Raw genomic sequence first — 22,845 nt, 5'->3', positions numbered from 1 at the left:
GTCCCACTCGTAACCATGAGAATAATCCACTTGCGTCCCAGTCCCAACCAGGAGAACAAAGCACGTGCGTCCCAGTCGCAACCAGGAGAGCAATCCACCTGCGTCCCAGTCGCAACCAGGAGAGCAATCCACCTGTGTCCCAGTCACAACCAGGAGAACCAAGCACGTACGACCCAGTCACAACCAGGAGAACAATCCACCTGCGTCCCACTCGCAACCATGAGAATAATCCACCTCCGTCCCAGTCGCAACCAGGAGAACAAACTACCTGCGTCCCAGTCGCAACCAGGAGAACAAACTACCTGCATCCCAGTCGTAACCAGGAGAACAATCCACCTGCGTCCCAGTCGTAACCAGGAGAACAATCCACCTGCGTCCCAGTTGCAACCAGGAGAACAAACTACCTGCATCCCAGTCGTAACCAGGAGAGCAATCCACCTGCGTCCCAGTCACATGTGGAAGAACATTTCCCCTTGGATCAGTGTCACAATTAAGAAAATGTCCCCCTGAATCACAGTCTCAACAAGGAAAACATTTCCCTACATTATAGTCGCTACCCAGAAAAAATCTCCCCTGGATCACAGTCCCAACTGGAAGAAAAATCCTTCTACATCACAATCAACCCAGAGAATGATCCTCCTATGTCACAATCACTACATGTGAGAACATTTCCCCTATGTCACAGCCACAACTAGAGAACTATCCCCTTTTGTCACAGACGCAATCCAGTAACAACCAGGAGAAGATTCCTTCTACATCACAGTGACAACTGATTCAAAGAGAAGGCATGAATGTATGAATGCCTTCTCACCTGCTTCTCCCATGCTTGTGCTACCAGCCCTTCATGGAGGCTCCTGGTAGATGAATGTATGAATGCCTTCTCACCTGCTTCTCCTATGCTTGTGCTACCAGCCCTTCATGGAGGCTCCTGGTAGATGAATGTATGAATGCCTTCTCACCTGCTTCTCCCATGCTTGTGCTACCAGCCCTTCACGGAGGCTCCTGGTAGATGAATGTATGAATGTCTTCTCACCTGCTTCACCCATGCTTGTGCTACCAGCCCTGCACGGAGGCTACTTGTAGATGAATGTATGAATGCCTTCTCACCTGCTTCACCCATGCTTGTGCTACCAGCCCTGCACGGAGGCTACTTGTAGATGAATGTATGAATGCCTTCTCACCTGCTTCTCCCATGCTTGTGCTACCAGCCCTTCATGGAGGCTCCTGGTAGATGAATGTATGAATGCCTTCTCACCTGCTTCTCCTATGCTTGTGCTACCAGCCCTTCATGGAGGCTCCTGGTAGATGAATGTATGAATGCCTTCTCACCTGCTTCTCCCATGCTTGTGCTACCAGCCCTTCACGGAGGCTCCTGGTAGATGAATGTATGAATGTCTTCTCACCTGCTTCACCCATGCTTGTGCTACCAGCCCTGCACGGAGGCTACTTGTAGATGAATGTATGAATGCCTTCTCACCTGCTTCACCCATGCTTGTGCTACCAGCCCTGCACGGAGGCTACTTGTAGATGAATGTATGAATGCCTTCTCACCTGCTTCACCCATGCTTGTGCTACCAGCCCTTCATGGAGGCTCCTGGTAGATGAATGTATGAATGCCTTCTCACCTGCTTCTCCTATGCTTGTGCTACCAGCCCTGCACGGAGGCTACTTGTAGATGAATGTATGAATGCCTTCTCACCTGCTTCTCCCATGCTTGTGCTACCAGCACTGCACGGAGGCTCCTGGTAGATGAATGTATGAATGCCTTCTCACCTGCTTCTCCCATGCTTGTGCTACCAGCACTGCACGGAGGCTCCTGGTAGATGAATGTATGAATGCCTTCTCACCTGCTTCTCCCATGCTTGTGCTACCAGCCCTGCACGGAGGCTCCTGGTAGATGAATGTATGAATGTCTTCTCACCTGCTTCTCCCATGCTTGTGCTACCAGCCCTGCACGGAGGCTCCTTGTAGATGAATGTATGAATGTCTTCTCACCTGCTTCACCCATGCTTGTGCTACCAGCCCTTCATGGAGGCTCCTGGTAGATGAATGCCTTCTCACCTGCTTCTCCCATGCTTGTGCTACCAGCCCTTCATGGAGGCTCCTGGTAGATGAATGTATGAATGCCTTCTCACCTGCTTCTCCCATGCTTGTGCTACCAGCCCTTCACGGAGGCTCCTGGTAGATGAATGTATGAATGCCTTCTCACCTGCTTCACCCATGCTTGTGCTACCAGCACTGCACGGAGGCTCCTGGTAGATGAATGTATGAATGTCTTCTCACCTGCTTCTCCCATGCTTGTGCTACCAGCACTGCATCGACGCTCCTTGTAGATGAATGTATGAATGCCTTCTCACCTGCTTCACCCATGCTTGTGCTACCAGCACTGTACGGAGGCTCCTGGTAGATTAATGTCTTCTCACCTGCTTCTCCCATGCTTGTGCTACCAGCCCTTCACGGAGGCTCCTTGTAGATGAATGTATGAATGCCTTCTCACCTGCTTCTCCCATGCTTGTGCTACCAGCCCTACACGGAGGCTCCTGGTAGATGAATGTCTTCTCACCTGCTTCTCCCATGCTTGTGCTACCAGCCCTTCACGGAGGCTCCTTGTAGATGAATGTATGAATGTCTTCTCACCTGCTTCTCCCATGCTTGTGCTACCAGCACTGTACGGAGGCTCCTTGTAGATGAATGTATGAATGTCTTCTCACCTGCTTCACCCATGCTTGTGCTACCAGCACTGCACGGAGGCTCCTGGTAGATGAATGTATGAATGTCTTCTCACCTGCTTCTCCCATGCTTGTGCTACCAGCCCTGCACGGAGGCTCCTGGTAGATGAATGTATGAATGTCTTCTCACCTGCTTCTCCCATGCTTGTGCTACCAGCACTGCATCGAGGCTCCTGGAAGATGGAGGCTCCTGGTAGATGAATGCCTTCTCACCTGCTTCTCCCATGCTTGTGCTACCAGCACTGCATCGAGGCTCCTGGAAGATGGAGGCTCCTGGTAGATGAATGCCTTCTCAACTGCTTCTCCCATGCTTGTGCTACCAGCACTGCATCGAGGCTCCTGGAAGATGGAGGCTCCTGGTAGATGAATATCTTCTCACCTGCTTCTCCCATGCTTGTGCTACCAGCACTGTACGGAGGCCCCTCGTAGATGGAGGCTCCTGGTAGATGAATGTCTTCTCACCTGCTTCTCCCATGCTTGTGCTACCAGCACTGCACGGAGGCCCCTCGTAGATGGAGGCTCCTGGTAGATGAATGTCTTCTCACCTGCTTCTCCCATGCTTGTGCTACCAGCACTGCACGGAGGCCCCTCGTAGATGGAGGCTCCTGGTAGATGAATGCCTTCTCACCTGCTTCTCCCATGCTTGTGCTACCAGCACTGCATCGAGGCTCCTGGAAGATGGAGGCTCCTGGTAGATGAATGCCTTCTCAACTGCTTCTCCCATGCTTGTGCTACCAGCACTGCATCGAGGCTCCTGGAAGATGGAGGCTCCTGGTAGATGAATATCTTCTCACCTGCTTCTCCCATGCTTGTGCTACCAGCACTGCATCGAGGCTCCTGGAAGATGGAGGCTCCTGGTAGATGAATGTCTTCTCACCTGCTTCTCCCATGTTTGTGCTACCAGCACTGCATCGAGGCTCCTGGAAGATGGAGGCTCCTGGTAGATGAATGCCTTCTCACCTGCTTCTCCCATGCTTGTGCGACCAGCACTGCATCGAGACTCCTGGAAGATGGAGGCTCCTGGTAGATGAATATCTTCTCACCTGCTTCTCCCATGCTTGTGCTACCAGCACTGCATCGAGGCTCCTGGAAGATGGAGGCTCCTGGTAGATGAATGTCTTCTCACCTGCTTCTCCCATGCTTGTGCTACCAGCACTGCATCGAGGCTCCTGGAAGATGGAGGCTCCTGGTAGATGAATGTCTTCTCACCTGCTTCTCCCATGCTTGTGCTACCAGCACTGTACGGAGGCCCCTCGTAGATGGAGGCTCCTGGTAGATGAATGTCTTCTCACCTGCTTCTCCCATGCTTGTGCTACCAGCACTGCATCGAGGCTCCTGGAAGATGGAGGCTCCTGGTAGATGAATGTCTTCTCACCTGCTTCTCCCATGCTTGTGCTACCAGCACTGTACGGAGGCCCCTCGTAGATGGAGGCTCCTGGTAGATGAATGCCTTCTCACCTGCTTCTCCCATGCTTGTGCTACCAGCACTGCATCGAGGCTCCTGGAAGATGGAGGCTCCTGGTAGATGAATGTCTTCTCACCTGCTTCTCCCATGCTTGTGCTACCAGCACTGCATCGAGGCTCCTGGAAGATGGAGGCTCCTGGTAGATGAATGTCTTCTCACCTGCTTCTCCCATGCTTGTGCTACCAGCACTGTACGGAGGCCCCTCCTGGTAGATGAATGTCTTCTCACCTGCTTCTCCCATGCTTGTGCTACCAGCACTGTACGGAGGCCCCTCGTAGATGGAGGCTCCTGGTAGATGAATGCCTTCTCACCTGCTTCTCCCATGCTTGTGCTACCAGCACTGCACGGAGGCTGTATATGTATTTTATGTGATATATCAACATGAAGTGGCCAGTATTTGTAAGGTATAAAGGAAATGACACCTGGTTTTCTAAATAGTTTAGAATTGCAAGTCACAATTTTCAGATTTGTATTTTAATTAGTCCCGTGTAGTCAGGTATGCCTAAAGAAAATTCTGAATAATCCCCTGGATCACAGTCACACCTGAGAGAATAATTCCTCTGGATCACAGACCACCCCAGAAAATAATCCCCCTGGATCACAATCACAGCCCAGAGAATAATCCCCCTGGATCACAGTCACACCTGAGACAGTAATCCCCCTGGATCACAGTGACACCCCAGGGAATAATCACCCTGGATCACAGTCATACCTGAGAGAATAATCCCCCTCGATCACATTGACAACCCAGTGAATAATCACCCTGGATCACAGTCACAACTCAGTAAATAATCCTCCTGGATCACAGTCACAACTCAGTAAATAATCCTCCTGGATCACAGTCACACCTGAGAGAATAAACCCCCTGGATCACAGTTACACCTGAGCGAATAATCCCGTGGATCACAGTCACACCTGAGCGAATAATCCCGTGGATCACAGTCACACCTGGGAGAATAATTCCTCTGGATCACAGTCACACCCCAGAAAATAATCCCCCTGGATCACAGTCACAACCCAGAGAATAATCCCCCTGGATCACAGTCACAACCCAGAGAATAATCTCCCTGGATCACAGTCACACCCCAAAGAATAATCCCCCTGGATCACAGTCACACCTGAGAGAATAATCCCCCTGGATCACAGTCACACCTGAGAGGATAATCCCCCTAGATCACAGTTACACCTGAGAGAATAATCCCCTGGATCACAGTCACACCTGAGAGAATAATTCCTCTGGATCATAGTCACACCCCAGAAAATAATCCCCCTGGATCACAGTCACAACCCAGAGAATAATCCCCCTGGATCACAGTCACATCACAATAATCCCCCTGGATCAGAGTGACACCCCAGAGAAAAATCCCCCTCGATCACAGTGACAACCCAGAGAATAATCCCCCTGGATTTCAGTCACTCCTGATAGAATAATCCCCCTGGATTTCAGTCACTCCTGATAGAATAATCCCCCTGGATCACTGTCACTCCTGAGAGAATAATCCCCCTGGATCACAATCACATCCCAGAGAATAATCCTAATAGATGATAGTCACTCCTGAGATTATAATCCCCTTCGATCACAGTCACATCTGAGAGAATAATTCCCTGGCATGTCGCTCTCCACAAGGTGTAACGTTTTTAGCTCTCCCCATATACATAACAAACTGAAAAGTAAAAAAAAAAGGTTTTAAAAAAATATAAAGAAAAATTATATAAAACACCAAAATTGAAATCCTCGCCCCTTTTTTGTGTATTAGAAATTAAGGAATGTTTGTAAACGTCCGATCTATTAAAATATAACATTAATTAATCCGATTGGTAAACAGCGTAACCACAAAAAAAACACAGCCGCAGAATATCAGGCGTTGGGGTCACTGTAAAAGAGAAAGCATGTAATATCTGCCGGTCTCATCACTTCACCAAAATTATATAAAAACAATGGCTCATGGCGCAAAAGCCAATCCCTCGCAGCTCTACGTCCCAACAATGGAAACGTGCCAACTCTCGGACAATGGAAACGTGCCGGCTCTCGGACAATGGAACACGTGGCGGCTCTTGGACAATGGAAACGTGCCGGCTCTCGGACAATGGAAACGTGGCGGCTCTCGGACAATGGAACACATGCCGGCTCTCGGACAATGGAAACGTGCCGGCTCTCGGACAATGGAAACGTGCCGGCTCTCGGACAATGGAAACGTGCCGGCTCTTGGACAATGGAAACGTGCCAGCTCTCGGACAATGGAAACATGCCGGCTCTCGGACAATGGAACACGTGGCGGCTCTTGGACAATGGAAACGTGCCGGCTCTCGGACAATGGAAACGTGGCGGCTCTCGGACAATGGAACACATGCCGGCTCTCGGACAATGGAAATGTGCCGGCTCTCGGACAATGGAAACGTGCCAGCTCTCGGACAATGGAAACGTGCCGGCTCTCGGACAATGGAAACGTGCCAGCTCTCGGACAATGGAAACATGCCGGCTCTCGGACAATGGAAACGTGCCGGCTCTCGGACAATGGAAACGTGCCGGCTCTCGGACAATGGAAACATGCCGGCTCTCGGACAATGGCAACACTTGCAGACAATAAATGAGAAAATCAGCTCACCGAGTTGCTGCAATCCGCTGCACATGTGGATCCGCGCACGGAAGGCCAGGCTGGCAGTCCCACACCCAGGACGAAAAAAAGTCCAGCGCAGTCCTCAAGTTGCAATTAAAAAAAAAATGTTTTTCTTTTATTTGATAAATCCGTTAAAAATAAGTGGTGTACAAAGCAGTCAGCTAGAAGAGTATAGGGGACATAGAGAGGAACCCCACAGAACTACGCGTTTCGACACATAGTCTTAATCATGTTCTCATGTTTTACATAATTAAGACTATGTGTCGAAACGCGGGTTCCTCTCTATGTCCCCTATACTCTTCTAGCTGACCGCTTTGTACACCACTTATTTTTAACGGATTTATCAAATAAAAGAAAAAATGTAGTTTTTTTTTAATTGCAACTTGAGGACTGCGCTGGACTTTTTTTCGTCCTACTTGCAGACAGTGTGATTATTTTTCACACATCTGTTTGGTGTCCGCTGACTCGTACTGACCTGGAAAATCAGATTGTAAGCTCAGGATTACCTTCAGATAAATGCTGTGAAGAAAAAATCCCCAAAACAATGCAGAATTGCGCTTTTTTTCTTATTTCGCTACACTTTGAATATTTTTTCCGCTTTCTAGTTAATCACATGATAAAATGGATGGCGTCATTCAACAGACAACTCCTTCTGAAAAAACAGCTATGTCACTGGAAAAATAAAACAATGATGGCGTCTGGAAGAAGGGGAGGAAAATATAAGTGCAAAAATCCGGAAAATCGCCTCATCTTAAAGGCTGAAGGGATCGTGAGGTCATTGCCATCATCTCGTGTTCTCACTCGCTAGGGGCGCTCGATGTGTCATGCCGGGATAACATGATGGGGCATATTGGGGGATGATGGAGAAATGAAGAGCCTGGGTGTCGGAATAATCCACACAAAGGGTTGATCTACTCGTCTTTATTGAAGGCTGAATGTGCCATGGACTCGGGACAGCTACATACTACACATCTTAATACAAGCCTCTCCATGAAAGGCTGACCGAGCTGAAGCCGTCCTAACGCGCTGTCCTCCTGGATTACATTGGGGCATGGCTACGGGGAGTGTTTCAGGCGCATTGTGTGGCGTGCTGGACAGTACCGATGTAACCGTCTGCTAGCTGGCCACACTTTCCGACTATCCTCTGTTCCTATCCTTCAGCATGGTTACTGTGTGGAATCACCGGATCGAGCAGTTCTGTGGTGGATCCACTTTACCAAGCGCCTCCTCTTACCGATCTCTGTGTAGCCCACTGTTGTCCTATTTGACTCCAGATCCAGTATAAAGATGACCTATAAGTACGGCTCAGAACCGGGCAGACCTTTGCTAATCTGAGCAAAGAATGAAATCCATGGATCACATTGAGGACGTGGTTTGTAGTGGCATCTGCTGAGGAGATCTTCAGAACCAACACTCAGAGCAAGAACAAATCTTGACACTTGCCCATTTCTGAACATGTTTGGGATCTCCTTGGTGAATTTCAGTAAGGTGCAGGTATGAGTACTGTCTACTACCCATTCTGGACCCTGTTTTGCCTCTTGCAATGATGTGCCTTCGCAGGCTCTGGTTTGGCTAATTGTATTGTATTGCGGCCATTTGACCAATGCAGAGGTCATCTCTTGGCTAAGTAGCTGGTGCATAATTACTCATTCCCAGAGATGAGAATAACAGGATAGAAGTTTGCTCCTCCAAGCAAAGAGGACGCCATAAACAACGTGCTCTGGGAAGAGCGGGCTGTGGGTAGGTTAGTGGTTAACCTTGTTACCCAGATTAGTCTCATGAGTAGCTCTAGACACAGCTGGCCAGGTTTGGAGCTGATTCGGGGCTAGAAAGCCTCAAATAACATCATCGTCTGTAATTTCTCCAAGTAACCAGAAGGTCTTCAATTTCCCTTTACCCTGGAATAGACAAGAGAAAAGAATATATAATGAAGTTTTACCCGGGAAAACGTAGAATCAGGAACCAGACATCCAGAATACTGGTCTGGAGAAATCATTACAAAACCCAGCTGTCTACCACAGGGCAGTGGTGTAGTGAGAGGAATGTCCATTCCGGCACTACATGTGCATACATCAAACGGTCAATAGTAGACAGAGCTTGGGTTGGGGATTTTACTCTCTTCCTCAATGTCTGTGTGAGACTCATGCTGTGAGAGGAAAGGAGCGGGCGGTCATGTTACATTCTCCTCAATGTCTGTGTGAGACTCATGCAGTGAGGGAAGGAGCGGGCGGTCATGTTACATTCTCCTCAATGTCTGTGTGAGACTCATGCTGTGAGAGGAAAGGAGCGGGCGGTCATGTTACATTCTCCTCAATGTCTGTGTGAGACTCATGCAGTGAGGGAAGGAGCAGGGGGTCATGTTACATTCTCCTCAATGTCTGTGTGAGACTCATGCAGTGAGGGAAGGAGCAGGGGGTCATGTTACATTCTCCTCAATGTCTGTGTGAGACTCATGCTGTGAGAGGGAAGGAGCAGGAGGTCATGTTACATTCTCCTCAATGTCTGTGTGAGACTCATGCTGTGAGAGGGAAGGAGCAGGAGGTCATGTTACATTCTCCTCAATGTCTATGTGAGACTCATGCTGTGAGAGGTAAGGAGCAGGAGGTCATGTTACATTCTCAATGTCTGTGTGAAACTCATGCGGTGAGGGAAGGAGCAGGGGGTCATGTTACATTCTCCTCAATGTCTGTGTGAGACTCATGCTGTGAGAGGGAAGGAGCAGGAGGTCATGTTACATTCTCCTCAATGTCTGTGTGAGACTCATGCTGTGAGAGGGAAGGAACAGGGGGTCATGTTACATTCTCTTCCACAATGTCTGTGTGAGACTCATGCTGTGAGAGGGAAGGAGCGGGCGGTCATGTTACATTCTCCTCCTCAGTGTCTGTGTGAGACTCATGCAGTGAGAGGGAAGGAGTGGGAGGTCATGTTACATTCTCCTCCTCAGTGTCTGTGTGAAACTCATGCTGTGAGGGAAGGAGCGGGAGGTCATGTTACATTCTCCTTAATGTCTGTGTGAAACTCATGCGGTGAGGGAAGGAGCGGACGGTCATGTTACATTCTCCTCCCCAGTGTCTGTGTGAGACTTATGCAGTGAGAGGGAAGGAGCGGGCGGTCATGTTACATTCTCCTCAATGTCTGTGTGAAACTCATGCAGTGAGGGAAGGAGCAGGGGGTCATGTTACATTCTCCTCCTCAGTGTCTGTGTGAGACTCATGCTATGAGACGGAAGGAGCAGGAGGTCATGTTAGATCCTCAGTGTCTGTGTGAGACTCATGCTGTGAGAGGGAAGGCGCAGGGGATCATGTTACATTCTCCTCCTCAGTGTCTGTGTGAGACTCATGCGGTGAGATGTAAGGAGCAGGAGGTCATGTTACATTCTCCTCCTCAGTGTCTGTGTGAGACGCATGCGGTGAGGGAAGGAGCAGGAGGTCATGTTACATTCTCCTCCTCAGTGTCTGTGTGAGACTCATGCTGTGAGAGGGAAGGAGCAGGAGGTCATGTTACATTCTCCTCAATGTCTGTGTGAGACTCATGCTGTGAGAGGGAAGGAACAGGGGGTCATGTTACATTCTCTTCCACAATGTCTGTGTGAGACTCATGCTGTGAGAGGGAAGGAGCGGGCGGTCATGTTACATTCTCCTCCTCAGTGTCTGTGTGAGACTCATGCAGTGAGAGGGAAGGAGTGGGAGGTCATGTTACATTCTCCTCCTCAGTGTCTGTGTGAAACTCATGCTGTGAGGGAAGGAGCGGGAGGTCATGTTACATTCTCCTTAATGTCTGTGTGAAACTCATGCGGTGAGGGAAGGAGCGGACGGTCATGTTACATTCTCCTCCTCAGTGTCTGTGAGACTTATGCAGTGAGAGGGAAGGAGCAGGAGGTCATGTTACATTCTCCTCAATGTCTGTGTGAAACTCATGTGGTGAGGGAACGAGCAGGGGGTCATGTTACATTCTCCTCCCCAGTGTCTGTGTGAGACTTATGCAGTGAGAGGGAAGGAGCGGGCGGTCATGTTACATTCTCCTCAATGTCTGTGTGAAACTCATGTGGTGAGGGAACGAGCAGGGGGTCATGTTACATTCTCCTCCCCAGTGTCTGTGTGAGACTTATGCAGTGAGAGGGAAGGAGCGGGCGGTCATGTTACATTCTCCTCAATGTCTGTGTGAAACTCATGCGGTGAGGGAAGGAGCAGGAGGTCATGTTACATTCTCCTCCTCAGTGTCTGTGTGAGACTCATGCTATGAGACGGAAGGAGCAGGAGGTCATGTTAGATCCTCAGTGTCTGTGTGAGACTCATGCTGTGAGAGGGAAGGCGCAGGGGATCATGTTACATTCTCCTCCTCAGTGTCTGTGTGAGACTCATGCTGTGAGATGTAAGGAGCAGGAGGTCATGTTACATTCTCCTCCTCAGTGTCTGTGTGAGACGCATGCTGTGAGAGGGAAGGAGCAGGAGGTCATGTTACATTCTCCTCAATGTCTATGTGAGACTCATGTGGTGAGGGAACGAGCAGGGGGTCATGTTACATTCTCCTCCCCAGTGTCTGTGTGAGACTTATGCAGTGAGAGGGAAGGAGCGGGCGGTCATGTTACATTCTCCTCAATGTCTGTGTGAAACTCATGTGGTGAGGGAACGAGCAGGGGGTCATGTTACATTCTCCTCCCCAGTGTCTGTGTGAGACTTATGCAGTGAGATGGAAGGAGCGGGCGGTCATGTTACATTCTCCTCAATGTCTGTGTGAAACTCATGCGGTGAGGGAAGGAGCAGGAGGTCATGTTACATTCTCCTCCTCAGTGTCTGTGTGAGACTCATGCTATGAGACGGAAGGAGCAGGAGGTCATGTTAGATCCTCAGTGTCTGTGTGAGACTCATGCTGTGAGAGGGAAGGCGCAGGGGATCATGTTACATTCTCCTCCTCAGTGTCTGTGTGAGACTCATGCTGTGAGATGTAAGGAGCAGGAGGTCATGTTACATTCTCCTCCTCAGTGTCTGTGTGAGACGCATGCTGTGAGAGGGAAGGAGCAGGAGGTCATGTTACATTCTCCTCAATGTCTATGTGAGACTCATGTGGTGAGGGAACGAGCAGGGGGTCATGTTACATTCTCCTCCCCAGTGTCTGTGTGAGACTTATGCAGTGAGAGGGAAGGAGCGGGCGGTCATGTTACATTCTCCTCAATGTCTGTGTGAAACTCATGTGGTGAGGGAACGAGCAGGGGGTCATGTTACATTCTCCTCCCCAGTGTCTGTGTGAGACTTATGCAGTGAGAGGGAAGGAGCGGGCGGTCATGTTACATTCTCCTCAATGTCTGTGTGAAACTCATGCGGTGAGGGAAGGAGCAGGAGGTCATGTTACATTCTCCTCCTCAGTGTCTGTGTGAGACTCATGCTATGAGACGGAAGGAGCAGGAGGTCATGTTAGATCCTCAGTGTCTGTGTGAGACTCATGCTGTGAGAGGGAAGGCGCAGGGGATCATGTTACATTCTCCTCAGTGTCTGTGTGAGACTCATGCTGTGAGATGTAAGGAGCAGGAGGTCATGTTACATTCTCCTCCTCAGTGTCTGTGTGAGACGCATGCTGTGAGAGGGAAGGAGCAGGAGGTCATGTTACATTCTCCTCCTCAGTGTCTGTTTGAGACTCATGCTGTGAGATGTAAGGAGCAGGAGGTCATGTTACATTCTCTTCCTCAATGTCTGTGTGAGACTCATGCTGTGAGAGGGAAGGAGCAGGAGGTCATGTTACATTCTCCTCAATGTCTGTGTGAGACTCATGCTGTGAGAGGGAAGGAGCAGGAGGTCATGTTACATTCTCCTCCTCAGTGTCTGTGTGAGACTCATGCTGTGAGAGGGAAGGAGCAGGAGGTCATGTTACATTCTCCTCCTCAGTGTCTGTGTGAGACGCATGCTGTGAGAGGGAAGGAGCAGGAGGTCATGTTACATTCTCCTCCTCAGTGTCTGTTTGAGACTCATGCTGTGAGATGTAAGGAGCAGGAGGTCATGTTACATTCTCTTCCTCAATGTCTGTGTGAGACTCATGCTGTGAGAGGGAAGGAGCAGGAGGTCATGTTACATTCTCCTCAATGTCTGTGTGAGACTCATGCTGTGAGAGGGAAGGAGCAGGAGGTCATGTTACATTCTCCTCCTCAATGTCTGTGTGAGACTCATGCTGTGAGAGGGAAGGAGCAGGAGGTCATGTTACATTCTCCTCAATGTCTGTGTGAGACTCATGCTGTGAGAGGGAAGGAGCAGGAGGTCATGTTACATTCTCCTCCTCAGTGTCTGTGTGAGACTCATGCTGTGAGAGGGAAGGAGCAGGAGGTCATGTTACATTCTCTTCCTCAGTGTCTGTGTGAGACTCATGCTGTGAGAGGGAAGTCATGTTACATTTTTCCTTTTTGTGAATACGAGACTCATGCTTTGAGATTTTTATGATAATGAGGTAATTTAACAGTCTATATTATCATTTTCCTGTAAATTTTGTTGACAGGACCTTTATCTGTATTCTCCATCATTTTACCTTCATTTCAATATCTCCCCGAAGTTCCAGTTGAAAGCAGCCAAACTCATCTAAGACTTCTTTGGTAGCTGAAGAAATATGGATCTTAAGTGCTGAGGAAATAAGAAAATATGAAGGAAAAAGTAACCAGTATGATAAGTGTGACCTAATACAGAAATGTGGTGGGGATCTGAGTGGCTTCATCATCTGGGAGTTGTAGAACCTGTCTGGAGCTTTCTACATGTGGAGGCTCCAGCCCTCAGCCTTTGTTGTTGTAGCTTTGTCCTTACTGTGACGACCACAGATCCCTTGGTTGTATCTCGGCTCATGCTCACCTTCACCATTAGACTCCATCCGTGACGCTGTGTTCACCGTGTCACCAAACAGACAGTAGCGAGGCATCTTCAGTCCAACCACCCCGGCGCAGACTGGACCTGACCAGACAAGAGAGATGTACATGTAAATTGGGTCAAGTCATGAAGAGTTGTTATTGTATAGTGTCTGTCGCAGGACGCTTGCCGCTTACATAGACTCTACACAGTAAACATCTTGGAGCTGCTGACATTACTATGTGTGAGATCATCCTAGTGTACATCGGGGTCATTGAGAACAGAGATCTGAGCCACCTGGAGAGTTTGGACTCCCCCATGTTGGAAAAGGCTGGACACGTAGAACATGGTTTACATGGTTCTACAGTGTAACACTAGACCGTACAGATGAGAGGAGATCGGAGACCTGAGACCGACCTTGTAGAGATGGATGTGGACTTTGAGTCTCGTCAGATTTTACATCTTGCAACTCAGAATTGGTACATAACTAGACACACAAAATCCACACGGTAAATGTTTAAACTAAAAAATATGCCATGGAAAAGCAGGTAGAACCGTCTTGGATGGCAAAAAAGCCACTGCACCCACTGACGAATGTTAGCAAGAAGGAGGAAATAAACTGAGTTTTACATGCTTGAAAAGTTACAGATTTTATTCTTCCAAAAATGTGTAACGTTACAAACACAATAGTTACAGATAGCCTGACAGGATGCACACCTCAGAATAGAAAACAGCTGAAGTGGCCACGCCGGACTAGGTAGAATCAAATGTAAGAGACAGAGGTCACAGTTCTAAATCACAGGCATTAAAAATTAACAGAAATTAAAAAATGCATGGAGAACCTCCGAAAATAGAACCCATCAGTGGGGCATTAAATGACCATAAATCAAATAATGCATGGAGAACCTCATCATACCAGTGAGGGTGCGCAGGGTAGAAGCCACATCCAAAAATAGAACTCATCGGGGGCATTAAAATGACCATAAATCAAATAATATATAAACCAGAAAAAACCTCTAAAACATAACATTTATTGTATTACTTAAAATAGTCAATCTCAATCTAAAAACACTGGAGTAATGTCCATTTGTTACGGTCACTCAACAGGTCGTGAAGTGTAATGATATGTGAGGCCCTGAGATAGGGTAGTGGACAAGGGGCGTGCACCACCCGTTACCAGTAAGTTGTTAATGGAAAATAGCGATAGTGGGATAGGGGGACCTGATATTCCCTAATATTAAAATAAAAATAAAATAAAATCCCTTCCTAGCAACGGAGGTCAGATACACCTTTTAAGTTTTTGGGTGCCCCCCGTTCCTCGGCGGCTAACCCTATTTGTCCCTGTCCCTATTCCTGGCCTAAGACCACCACCAGGTGCAGTGTGCTGGAGTGCTTAATAGTCATGTGTCATAGGTCATGGTCCAATAACCCAAATATCATGCAAATATTATAAGTATCAATCCCCGGTTATGCAATTAACTATATAATTATAGCTCTTGGGGAGATACATAGAATAGGGGTATTAACCAAAGATATGATAGGCCTGATTGTCCCAGTACTTATCCTCCATGACTGGTCTTGATCCCGATGCTGTTGGGAGGGTAGGGTGGTCTTTGGGGACGGGGATGTCATGTGGGGACCCCAGATTGCATTCTGGGGTCGATACATTGATGACATCCTCGTCCTCTGGACGGGGGACGCCAGATCCTTCCAGGAATTTGTTGCTAGCCTCAATGTTAACCAGTTGGGTCTAAAATTTACATTTGAGATAGGAGGTGATAGCCTGACATTTCTGGACACAAGAATTTCGAAGCATGAGGACGGTACTCTGGGCACGAGCATCTACCGCAAGCCCACAGCCACAAACAGCCTCTTGAAGTGGGAGAGCCATCACCCCCTTGCCCTACGCAGAGGAATACCTAAAGAACAGTTCCTTCGTGCTAGAAGGAACTGTTCATCCCTCAGCGAATTTAACAAGCAGGCACAACAACTTGGGGACCACGTCAAAGCAAGAGGGTACCCCTCAGAGGTTATTAAAATGGCCTACAAGGCAGCGCGGGACTCCAACAGAAGAGAACTGTTGACTCCATGTGAGAGACCTACATCTGAGTCCATTACAAGGCTCATAGGATCGTATGACGATCAAAATGACAGGGTTATCAGCATTTTAAGACGTCATTGGGGTATCTTACAGGCGGACCCGGATCTGAAGGACTATATTACCCCATACCCAAGTGTCACCTATAGGAGGGGTAAAACAATTAAAGATATTGTAGTCCATAGTCATTTTGAGCCACCAAAATGTGAGGGAACATGGCTAGATCGGGGACCGATTGGTAGATTCAGATGCGGGTCCTGTAGTTGCTGCCCGTACATCGATCAGACGAAAACCTTCTCTAACTTGACTACAGGCAGAAGATTCTATATTAATTGCTTCGCAAATTGTCGGACAGAGGGGGTTGTCTACAGATGTACATGTTCGTGCCCTATGAGTTACATCGGCAAAACCAAACGCCAGCTTCGTGTACGAATAGGGGAACACCTGGGGGACATAACACACAAGCGAAATACACCTATCGCTACACATGTGATACAGTACCACCAAGGTAACCCTAAATCTATCCAATTCCAGGTGATTGAGGTTGTACCAAAATCTCTAAGGAAGGGCAATTGGGACAGAAGAATTTTGCAGCGGGAGGCGAAATGGACTTATCTGCTTGATACACTTAACCCCAAAGGCTTAAATGAAGTTCTTAGCTTCACTAGTTTTATTTAGTAGGCGTCGTTTTTCCACCTCTGATTAATTCTTATACAAGAAAAACCCCGAAAAATGTTATTAATGACTTCTAGGATCCAGCGGAGGCACCCGGAAACAGGGTGTCAACTTGTTTTTGATTTGAATTAATAGAGAAATAACATGCTAAATTGCACTCCCCTCTTCCTCAAGAAAGTGGGATATACAATGGGTCTGGGGACCTCCATGTCTGTATACATCAAAATAAAAAATTTAAAATACAATACAAATTCTGTGTATGTGTGGGAAGTTCTGTTAGTCAATCCTCTAATGAACAAACACCAGCTCATCCTATCCCAAGGGAAATGAGAACATCCGTTAGTGGACAGCCTACTCCACTAGATTTCTTTTGCAGCCGTACATCGCTTCAACTTTGCAATGTGGGTGATAAACAGCATGTGCTGGAGTGGATGGCAAGCGCTGCATCAAGTGGCCTCTCCTCTTCCTGCACCTCAACATCACACACAGTGCATTCCTCAGAGGTACCACCCCAATTACTCTTTTTTCCACCCATGTCACAAATCTCCAACTGGCAAACTGACTGTGGGTAAACACACATGGGCGAGTCTGCAGAGATGTTCTCTGATGTCCATGGGATAAAATGTGTGGTCTGCTCAAAAGATTCCCAGACATGGGGAATTGGATCCTAGCCCCTGGGGTGAAGGTGATGATGATGAGACTCGGATACCTGAGGTGCACACGTACTGTCCTGTGATGTCAGGTCAGGAAGAGGAGGCGTGGGACAACATATAGCCTGACTATGAAGTTCTAAATCCCACTTGGTGTGAACCCAGAGGCACGCAGCTGAATAGCTCAGCAGATGAGGAGGAGGAGAAAGACGAGGATGTTAAATTGGCGATTTCCACACAAACATGTATTGATACAACCATGAGAAGCACTGCATCCTCAGCTACAACTCTGGCTGTGGCCAGCAGCATTCGTGGGGATGTTAGTTTACTCACGATTAAATGAATCACACAAGTCCAATAGTAAACCAAGGTGCTGGTAGCCGGCCGCTGCGGTCAGGTGTATCTGGTCCCTCACCCGAGCTGATGGTCTGTGTCACTTTCCTCTGCACTGTGTTTTTGATGTGTTGGACTTCCCGGTGTGAAACACGGGAGTCCGCTCCCAGTACTTTGGTTGGGAGCCGTGCCTGCTGACGCTGACCCTTGGAATCTACTGGGCCCTGGTGAGATGCCCTATCCCCCGCGGTGGGCTGTTGTCTGCTTTTGGGACTTTGGTTGGGACAGGACCTAAAATCCTGCCCTCAATTGGTTAATTAGCTAGGCCGCTGGTTCCGGTCCTGGCTTCAGGGTCCAAGTACCCCCTTTGTGCACGGTTTCCGGGTCGGTTCTCCGGTGTCGGTACCGGCGGGCTCCAACCCTGCCTCGATCCATCTTGGATCTCTGGCAGCCGTCTTCCCATCTCCTGACAGACACGGACCACCGTCTGCCACCTAGCGAGTATGCTGGGGCTCCAACCCCGACGCCTTTTCTTTCTGTTTCAGCCTTCACTTTCTCCTCCTCAACTACTCCACTCCACTCCACTTGAACTCCAACTTAGAACTCCGACTACTGCTTTTCCAGCTCCTGGTTCTCCAGACACCTAGGTGGGCGTTCTCTATCCACCTGGTCCCACCCACTGGTGTGCCTTTCCTACCCTGGGGGTGGTGACTAGGGTTTCTGGTCGGCTGTGTGTAACCCTGTGTGGGATGGTGTTATGGGGGGGCCTATACTATGTGACTACCAGGTTTTGCCAGGGCGTCACACATTACTGTGGTACTCTTACTGCACTGAAATGCGGAGAACCAAGCCTACCCAACCACCGGCCACCAAATCAACCGTATCTGCTGCTTCTTACTCCTCCTGCATAACCATCGCAAGTCTTTTCACACAGGTCTTCAACCACAGAACCTCCACTTGTTTACCCGCTACAGTCGGGGTGATTTAGAGCCTGTCAGCTGTTATGGAAGGGAGCATGCCTGGTGTTTTTGACCCATGTGAGACACAGAGGCCACATCCTGTGTGTTGCATGGACCATACCTTCCTGCTGTGCAAAGACACTATGGCGGGGGGAGGGGGGCAATTGATGCCACTATTGTGCTGTCTGCCTGCAATATTTTTAAATATCGAGACTTCAAGATGAGTCTCCAAGTTTTCTCCGGTCTGTACTGTCAGAGGTGTGGGAGTAAGAGGTCTAATCCTGTCACTCATCCCATTTTTTATTTTTAAAAATTTAAAGTTGCATGGACTATACCTCCCTAATGTGCAAACACAATATGTGAAATTGGGGGGTGAGGGGAAAATTTATGCTGCTGTTCTGCTGTCTACATGAAATGTTTTTAAATATAAAGAATCCAACATAGGTTTCCAAGTTGTAATTTGTCTATACTGATAGAGGTGTGGGAGCAAACTGCCTAATCCTGTCACTCATACCTCTTTTTATTTTTGAAATTGAAATGCCAAGGCAAATCCTCTGTGTTGCATTGGACCATACCTCCCTGATGGGTAAAGACACTATGGGAAATTGGGGGGTGGGATTGATGCTACTGTCCTGCTGTCTTCCTGAAAGGTTTTAAAAATCAGTACTCCAAGATGGGTCTCCAAAATATCTTTTGTCTGTAGTGTCAGGGTTCTGTGAGCAAGAGGCCTACACCTGTCATCTGGCTGTCTCTGGTAAAGGTAGAAATGCTAGTTCACGCCTTATGACAGAGCCGGTCCTACGCATCCATGTTGCACTGTTGGACTATTTGTACTGTGCCAACTGTTGCCACTTTTCCAAAAATTAAGGTCAGGCAACAGGAAATGTGGAGACTCCAAGTAGGGTCTCTAAATTGTCTTTCGTCTGTAGTGCCAAGGTTCTGGAAGCAAGAAGCCTGCACCTGTCACTCATGCATCTCTTCATTTTTAAAATGAAAATGCCAGGCCACATCCTGTGTTTAAGTCAACGCAATCAGACAGTGCTTAAATTAATATGCATCGGAGAACGCAGTCACACAGCTGCAGAGTCGTGGACCACTATCCAGGCTGAGTTTGATCGATGGCTGTCTCCACTGAACCTTGAGCTAGGAAAGGCTAAGTGCAATAACTGTGCAAACCTGTTGGTGGCACTATGCCTGGGTAACATCACATGTGCATTGCATGGCTCACATGCTCAACCTGGTAGTACAGAAATTAATAAGGCACTATTCCATTCTGGATGCGCTTATGCAGAAGGCATGGTCGCTGTTTGCTCATTTTTTAAAATGGAAAAGCCAGGCCACATCCTATGTGTTATACGGACCATACCACCCTGCTGTGCAATTACACTATGGGGAAATGGGGGGGGGAAGGCAATTGATGCCACTGTCCTGCTGTCTGCCTTAAATGTTTTTCAATATCAAAACTCCAAGATGTTTTTCAATATCAAAACTCCAAGATGGGTCTCTAAGTTGTGTTTTGTCTGCACTGGCAGGGGTATGGGAGCACAGGCCCTACACCTGTCTCTCACCCACCTCTATATTTCTTATGTCAATAATCTAGGAAGCTAATGGCTATGCCAAAACAGTGGGGCTGTTTTGGAAGCTTTTTGACTCCCCTAAAAGGTATTTTCTCTGTCTTATGTTTGGCTTCCCATTGAATACAATGAGGTTCGATGAACAGTTCGACGAAAGTAGCATTTGTTTGGTAAGGTTCGGCAAACTAAACTTTGAAAGATTTGCTCATCTCTACTCATTATACCAGTGAGGGTGCGCTGAGTAGATGCAACCACCAAAAATAGAACCCATTGGGTGTAATAAAATTGCCATAAATCAAAAAATACATGGTGAACCTCATATCAGTGAGGGTGCGCAGGTTGGAGGCCACCACCGAAAATAGAACCCTGACACTCGTTTCGCATAATTAAATGACTCACTTCCTCAGAGGGATCTACTTGTAGTAAAAGGTTCATAAAGCTCCTGATGTTTCACTTGTAAGTGGCTTGAGTGCCTGAGTGTGATGGGTCTGATAGAAGACCTCCATAAAGGGACCCCTGCTACCCAGAAGGCCAATAGCCTGAAGGGTTAATGTCTTGATTTGTTTTTCTTACTGTTCAGTCTTTTGGTCTCGTAAACCTTCTCTTGGTCTATTTATGCCTCTGCGCAGGATCAGGGACCTTGCATACATGCTGCCTTCATTGTCTCTCCGCTTTGTGATGGATCTTCACATATTTCACCCTGGATCTTCGCTCCTTTTTAGGAATAGTTTTATTCAACTTGTGCATGTGTTTGGTAAAAAAAAGTGATTAACCCCATCAGAGCTGACGTTCTTCTGACATACAAAGTTGTGGACAGATTGCACAGAGCATTTAGCATTCGTAGACGCACACTGGAAGCTCTGTGATGTTTGCCCATTATTGGCCCTGACATATTCCTAGTGTACAAGTCCTTGTCATGGTCCTTGTCTGGGCAGAGCAGTTGTATCTAGAAGGGTGGCCTGTGAAAAAACCTATGCCTCCTTTATAAGAAAAGTGATGTAACAATGTATGTGAGCAGGTTGGTGAGCCTGTCCCACCATAACCAGATTCTATGGTATTTACACACTACTTCACCCCGGTGCTTCAGAATTGAAGAGAACTTTACCAGAAACGTCATCCTCGGCAATGCAAGTTCTGTACTATCTGCCAAGGCCTTCAGCCATCTGTCACGTCTTCAGTCCTCCTGCTGAGCACTGTACTCACCTCTGTGATCCAAGCAGGTCAGTGTTACACACTGCTGGTTACAGTTCACACTGCGCAGGCAGCAGTAGTCACGCCTTGGAGAGCACTTTACCAGAAACGTCATCCTCGGCAATGCAAGTTCTGTACTATCTGCCAAGGCCTTCAGCCATCTGTCACGTCTTCAGTCCTGCTGAGCACTGTACTCACCTCTGGGATCCAAGCAGGTCAGTGTTACACACTGCTGGTTACAGTTCACACTGCGCAGGCAGCAGTAGTCACGCCTTGGAGAGCACTGAAGTATTGGGAGATTGGAAGAGGACAATACCTAGTCACTGGGCCAGTCAATGTACCCTCCACCCGAAGCTCCACAAACGACTGAGACGTGTCAACTCTAGAAAAAACAGCTTGAGCCTGTCCAGGTGCCCAGAGAACTAGGAATAAAATGCCGGTCCTAAATGTCCACCTATACATTTCCAATCTAGAGAAATCCAGAAGTGAACTGACTACTAGATTGTAAAGACTGATCTGTAAGACTCACATGGACTGAACATGGCCGCCCCTATTCATTTACCATACATCCGTGACTACACAGCAACAGCACAACAACAGTACCAGCACAGGAGAACCAGGATCCATAGGCAGGATGCGGGGAGTTGTCCGCAGACGAGGGGGTGGTGGCACAGAGTGCACAGTGTGAGTGAGCACCGAGGATTCCTGGACAAGGGCGTCATATTGCAGGAAGCAGACACCTCGGATCTCGGAGCTGGTCTACTGTGAATCTACATGGATTCATGGCTGCAGTGTACAGTGTCACTGAGGCTTTCCTAAAAAGGAGATTTTAAGAAGAGTCTCCTACATGAGAAGCACTCCTATTTAACCCTGCAGTGACTGCCATGAGCGGTGCAGACTACAATGCTCCACCGCATGTATCGGGTGTATAGAGGCGGTGACTATACGAGGCTCCTATATGGAGGTCCATCACACCCACCCAAAAGAAGGGCCATTATCACAATACATGAGAATCAGACCTTGGGAATCTTCTGGAGACCAGATGGTAAAGCGCTGCCACCATTCTTACCTGTATGGATTCCGATGCGTAGACGCAGCTGAGTGTTTGGTCTGTGCCGGATCTTAAATGTTTTCACAGTGTCCAGGAGGGCCAAGGACATACGAGCTATTTCTCTGGCATGCAGCTTCCCGTTCCGCACTGGTAACCCTGAAACCACCATGTATGCATCACCGATGGTCTCCACCTGCAGAGAGAGCCCCTATGTAAGCCAACAAAGTCTAGGCAATGTGAACAGGGGCCAAAATGGTGAGATGTACCTAAAGATAATGTATATTAATGGTTCAGCTGACACCAACCTCAGCTGTCTCTCCCATACACAGAGCCCTCGATCAGCTGACACCAACCTCAGCTGTCTCTCCCATACACAGAGCCCTCGTTCAGCTGACACCAATCTCAGCTGTCTCTCCCATACACAGAGCACTCGTTCAGCTGACACCAATCTCAGCTGTCTCTCCCATACACAGAGCCCTCGTTCAGCTGACACCAATCTCAGCTGTCTCTCCCATACACAGAGCCCTCGTTCAGCTGACACCAATCTCATCTGTCTCTCCCATACACAGAGCCCTCGTTCAGCTGACACCAATCTCAGCTGTCTCTCCCATACACAGAGCCCTCGTTCAGCTGACACCAATCTCAGCTGTCTCTCCCATACACAGAGCCCTCGTTCAGCTGACA

The 22,845-nt window shown here is 48.2% G+C and overlaps 2 protein-coding genes across 2 annotated transcripts in view; one reads left to right on the top strand and one right to left on the bottom strand.

Moving 5' to 3' along the window:
* Nucleotides 1-16,654, top strand: part of SPAG8 (sperm associated antigen 8) — a 154,539-nt gene extending 137,885 nt beyond the window's left edge. Inside the window, exon 8 of the mRNA XM_075330551.1 lies at nt 13,293-16,654. The gene's annotated coding sequence lies outside the window, so the exon portion shown is untranslated. The remainder of the gene's footprint in view (nt 1-13,292) is intronic.
* On the bottom strand, nt 7,718-22,373 carry NPR2 (natriuretic peptide receptor 2). Its single transcript, XM_075330564.1, has 4 exons — nt 22,180-22,373; nt 13,637-13,735; nt 13,323-13,414; nt 7,718-8,710 (listed from the first exon to the last, which is right to left on the bottom strand). Exons 1-4 carry the CDS (start codon nt 22,328-22,330, stop codon nt 8,648-8,650), a joined length of 405 nt encoding a protein of 134 aa, XP_075186679.1. The 5' UTR covers nt 22,331-22,373; the 3' UTR covers nt 7,718-8,647.
* Between the last annotated feature and the right edge of the window lie 472 nt (nt 22,374-22,845).

This window comes from Anomaloglossus baeobatrachus, chromosome 1 (genome assembly GCF_048569485.1).
Source record: "Anomaloglossus baeobatrachus isolate aAnoBae1 chromosome 1, aAnoBae1.hap1, whole genome shotgun sequence".
In the NCBI taxonomy this organism is placed as follows: Eukaryota; Metazoa; Chordata; class Amphibia; order Anura; family Aromobatidae; genus Anomaloglossus; species Anomaloglossus baeobatrachus.
This window is presented reverse-complemented; position numbering and strand designations above follow the sequence as displayed.

What these genes read in the sequence shown, in the direction of transcription:
- NPR2 (XM_075330564.1), bottom strand. Translation starts at nt 22,330, where the DNA reads ATGGTGGTTTCAGGGTTACCAGTGCGGAACGGGAAGCTGCATGCCAGA. An exon ending in ACGCATCGGAATCCATACAG is followed by an intron (nt 13,736 to 22,179) that starts GTAAGAATGGTG and finishes TTGTCTGGTCAG; the next exon opens with GTCCAGTCTGCGCCGGGGTG. An exon ending in GATGGAGTCTAATGGTGAAG is followed by an intron (nt 13,415 to 13,636) that starts GTGAGCATGAGC and finishes TTATTTCCTCAG; the next exon opens with CACTTAAGATCCATATTTCT.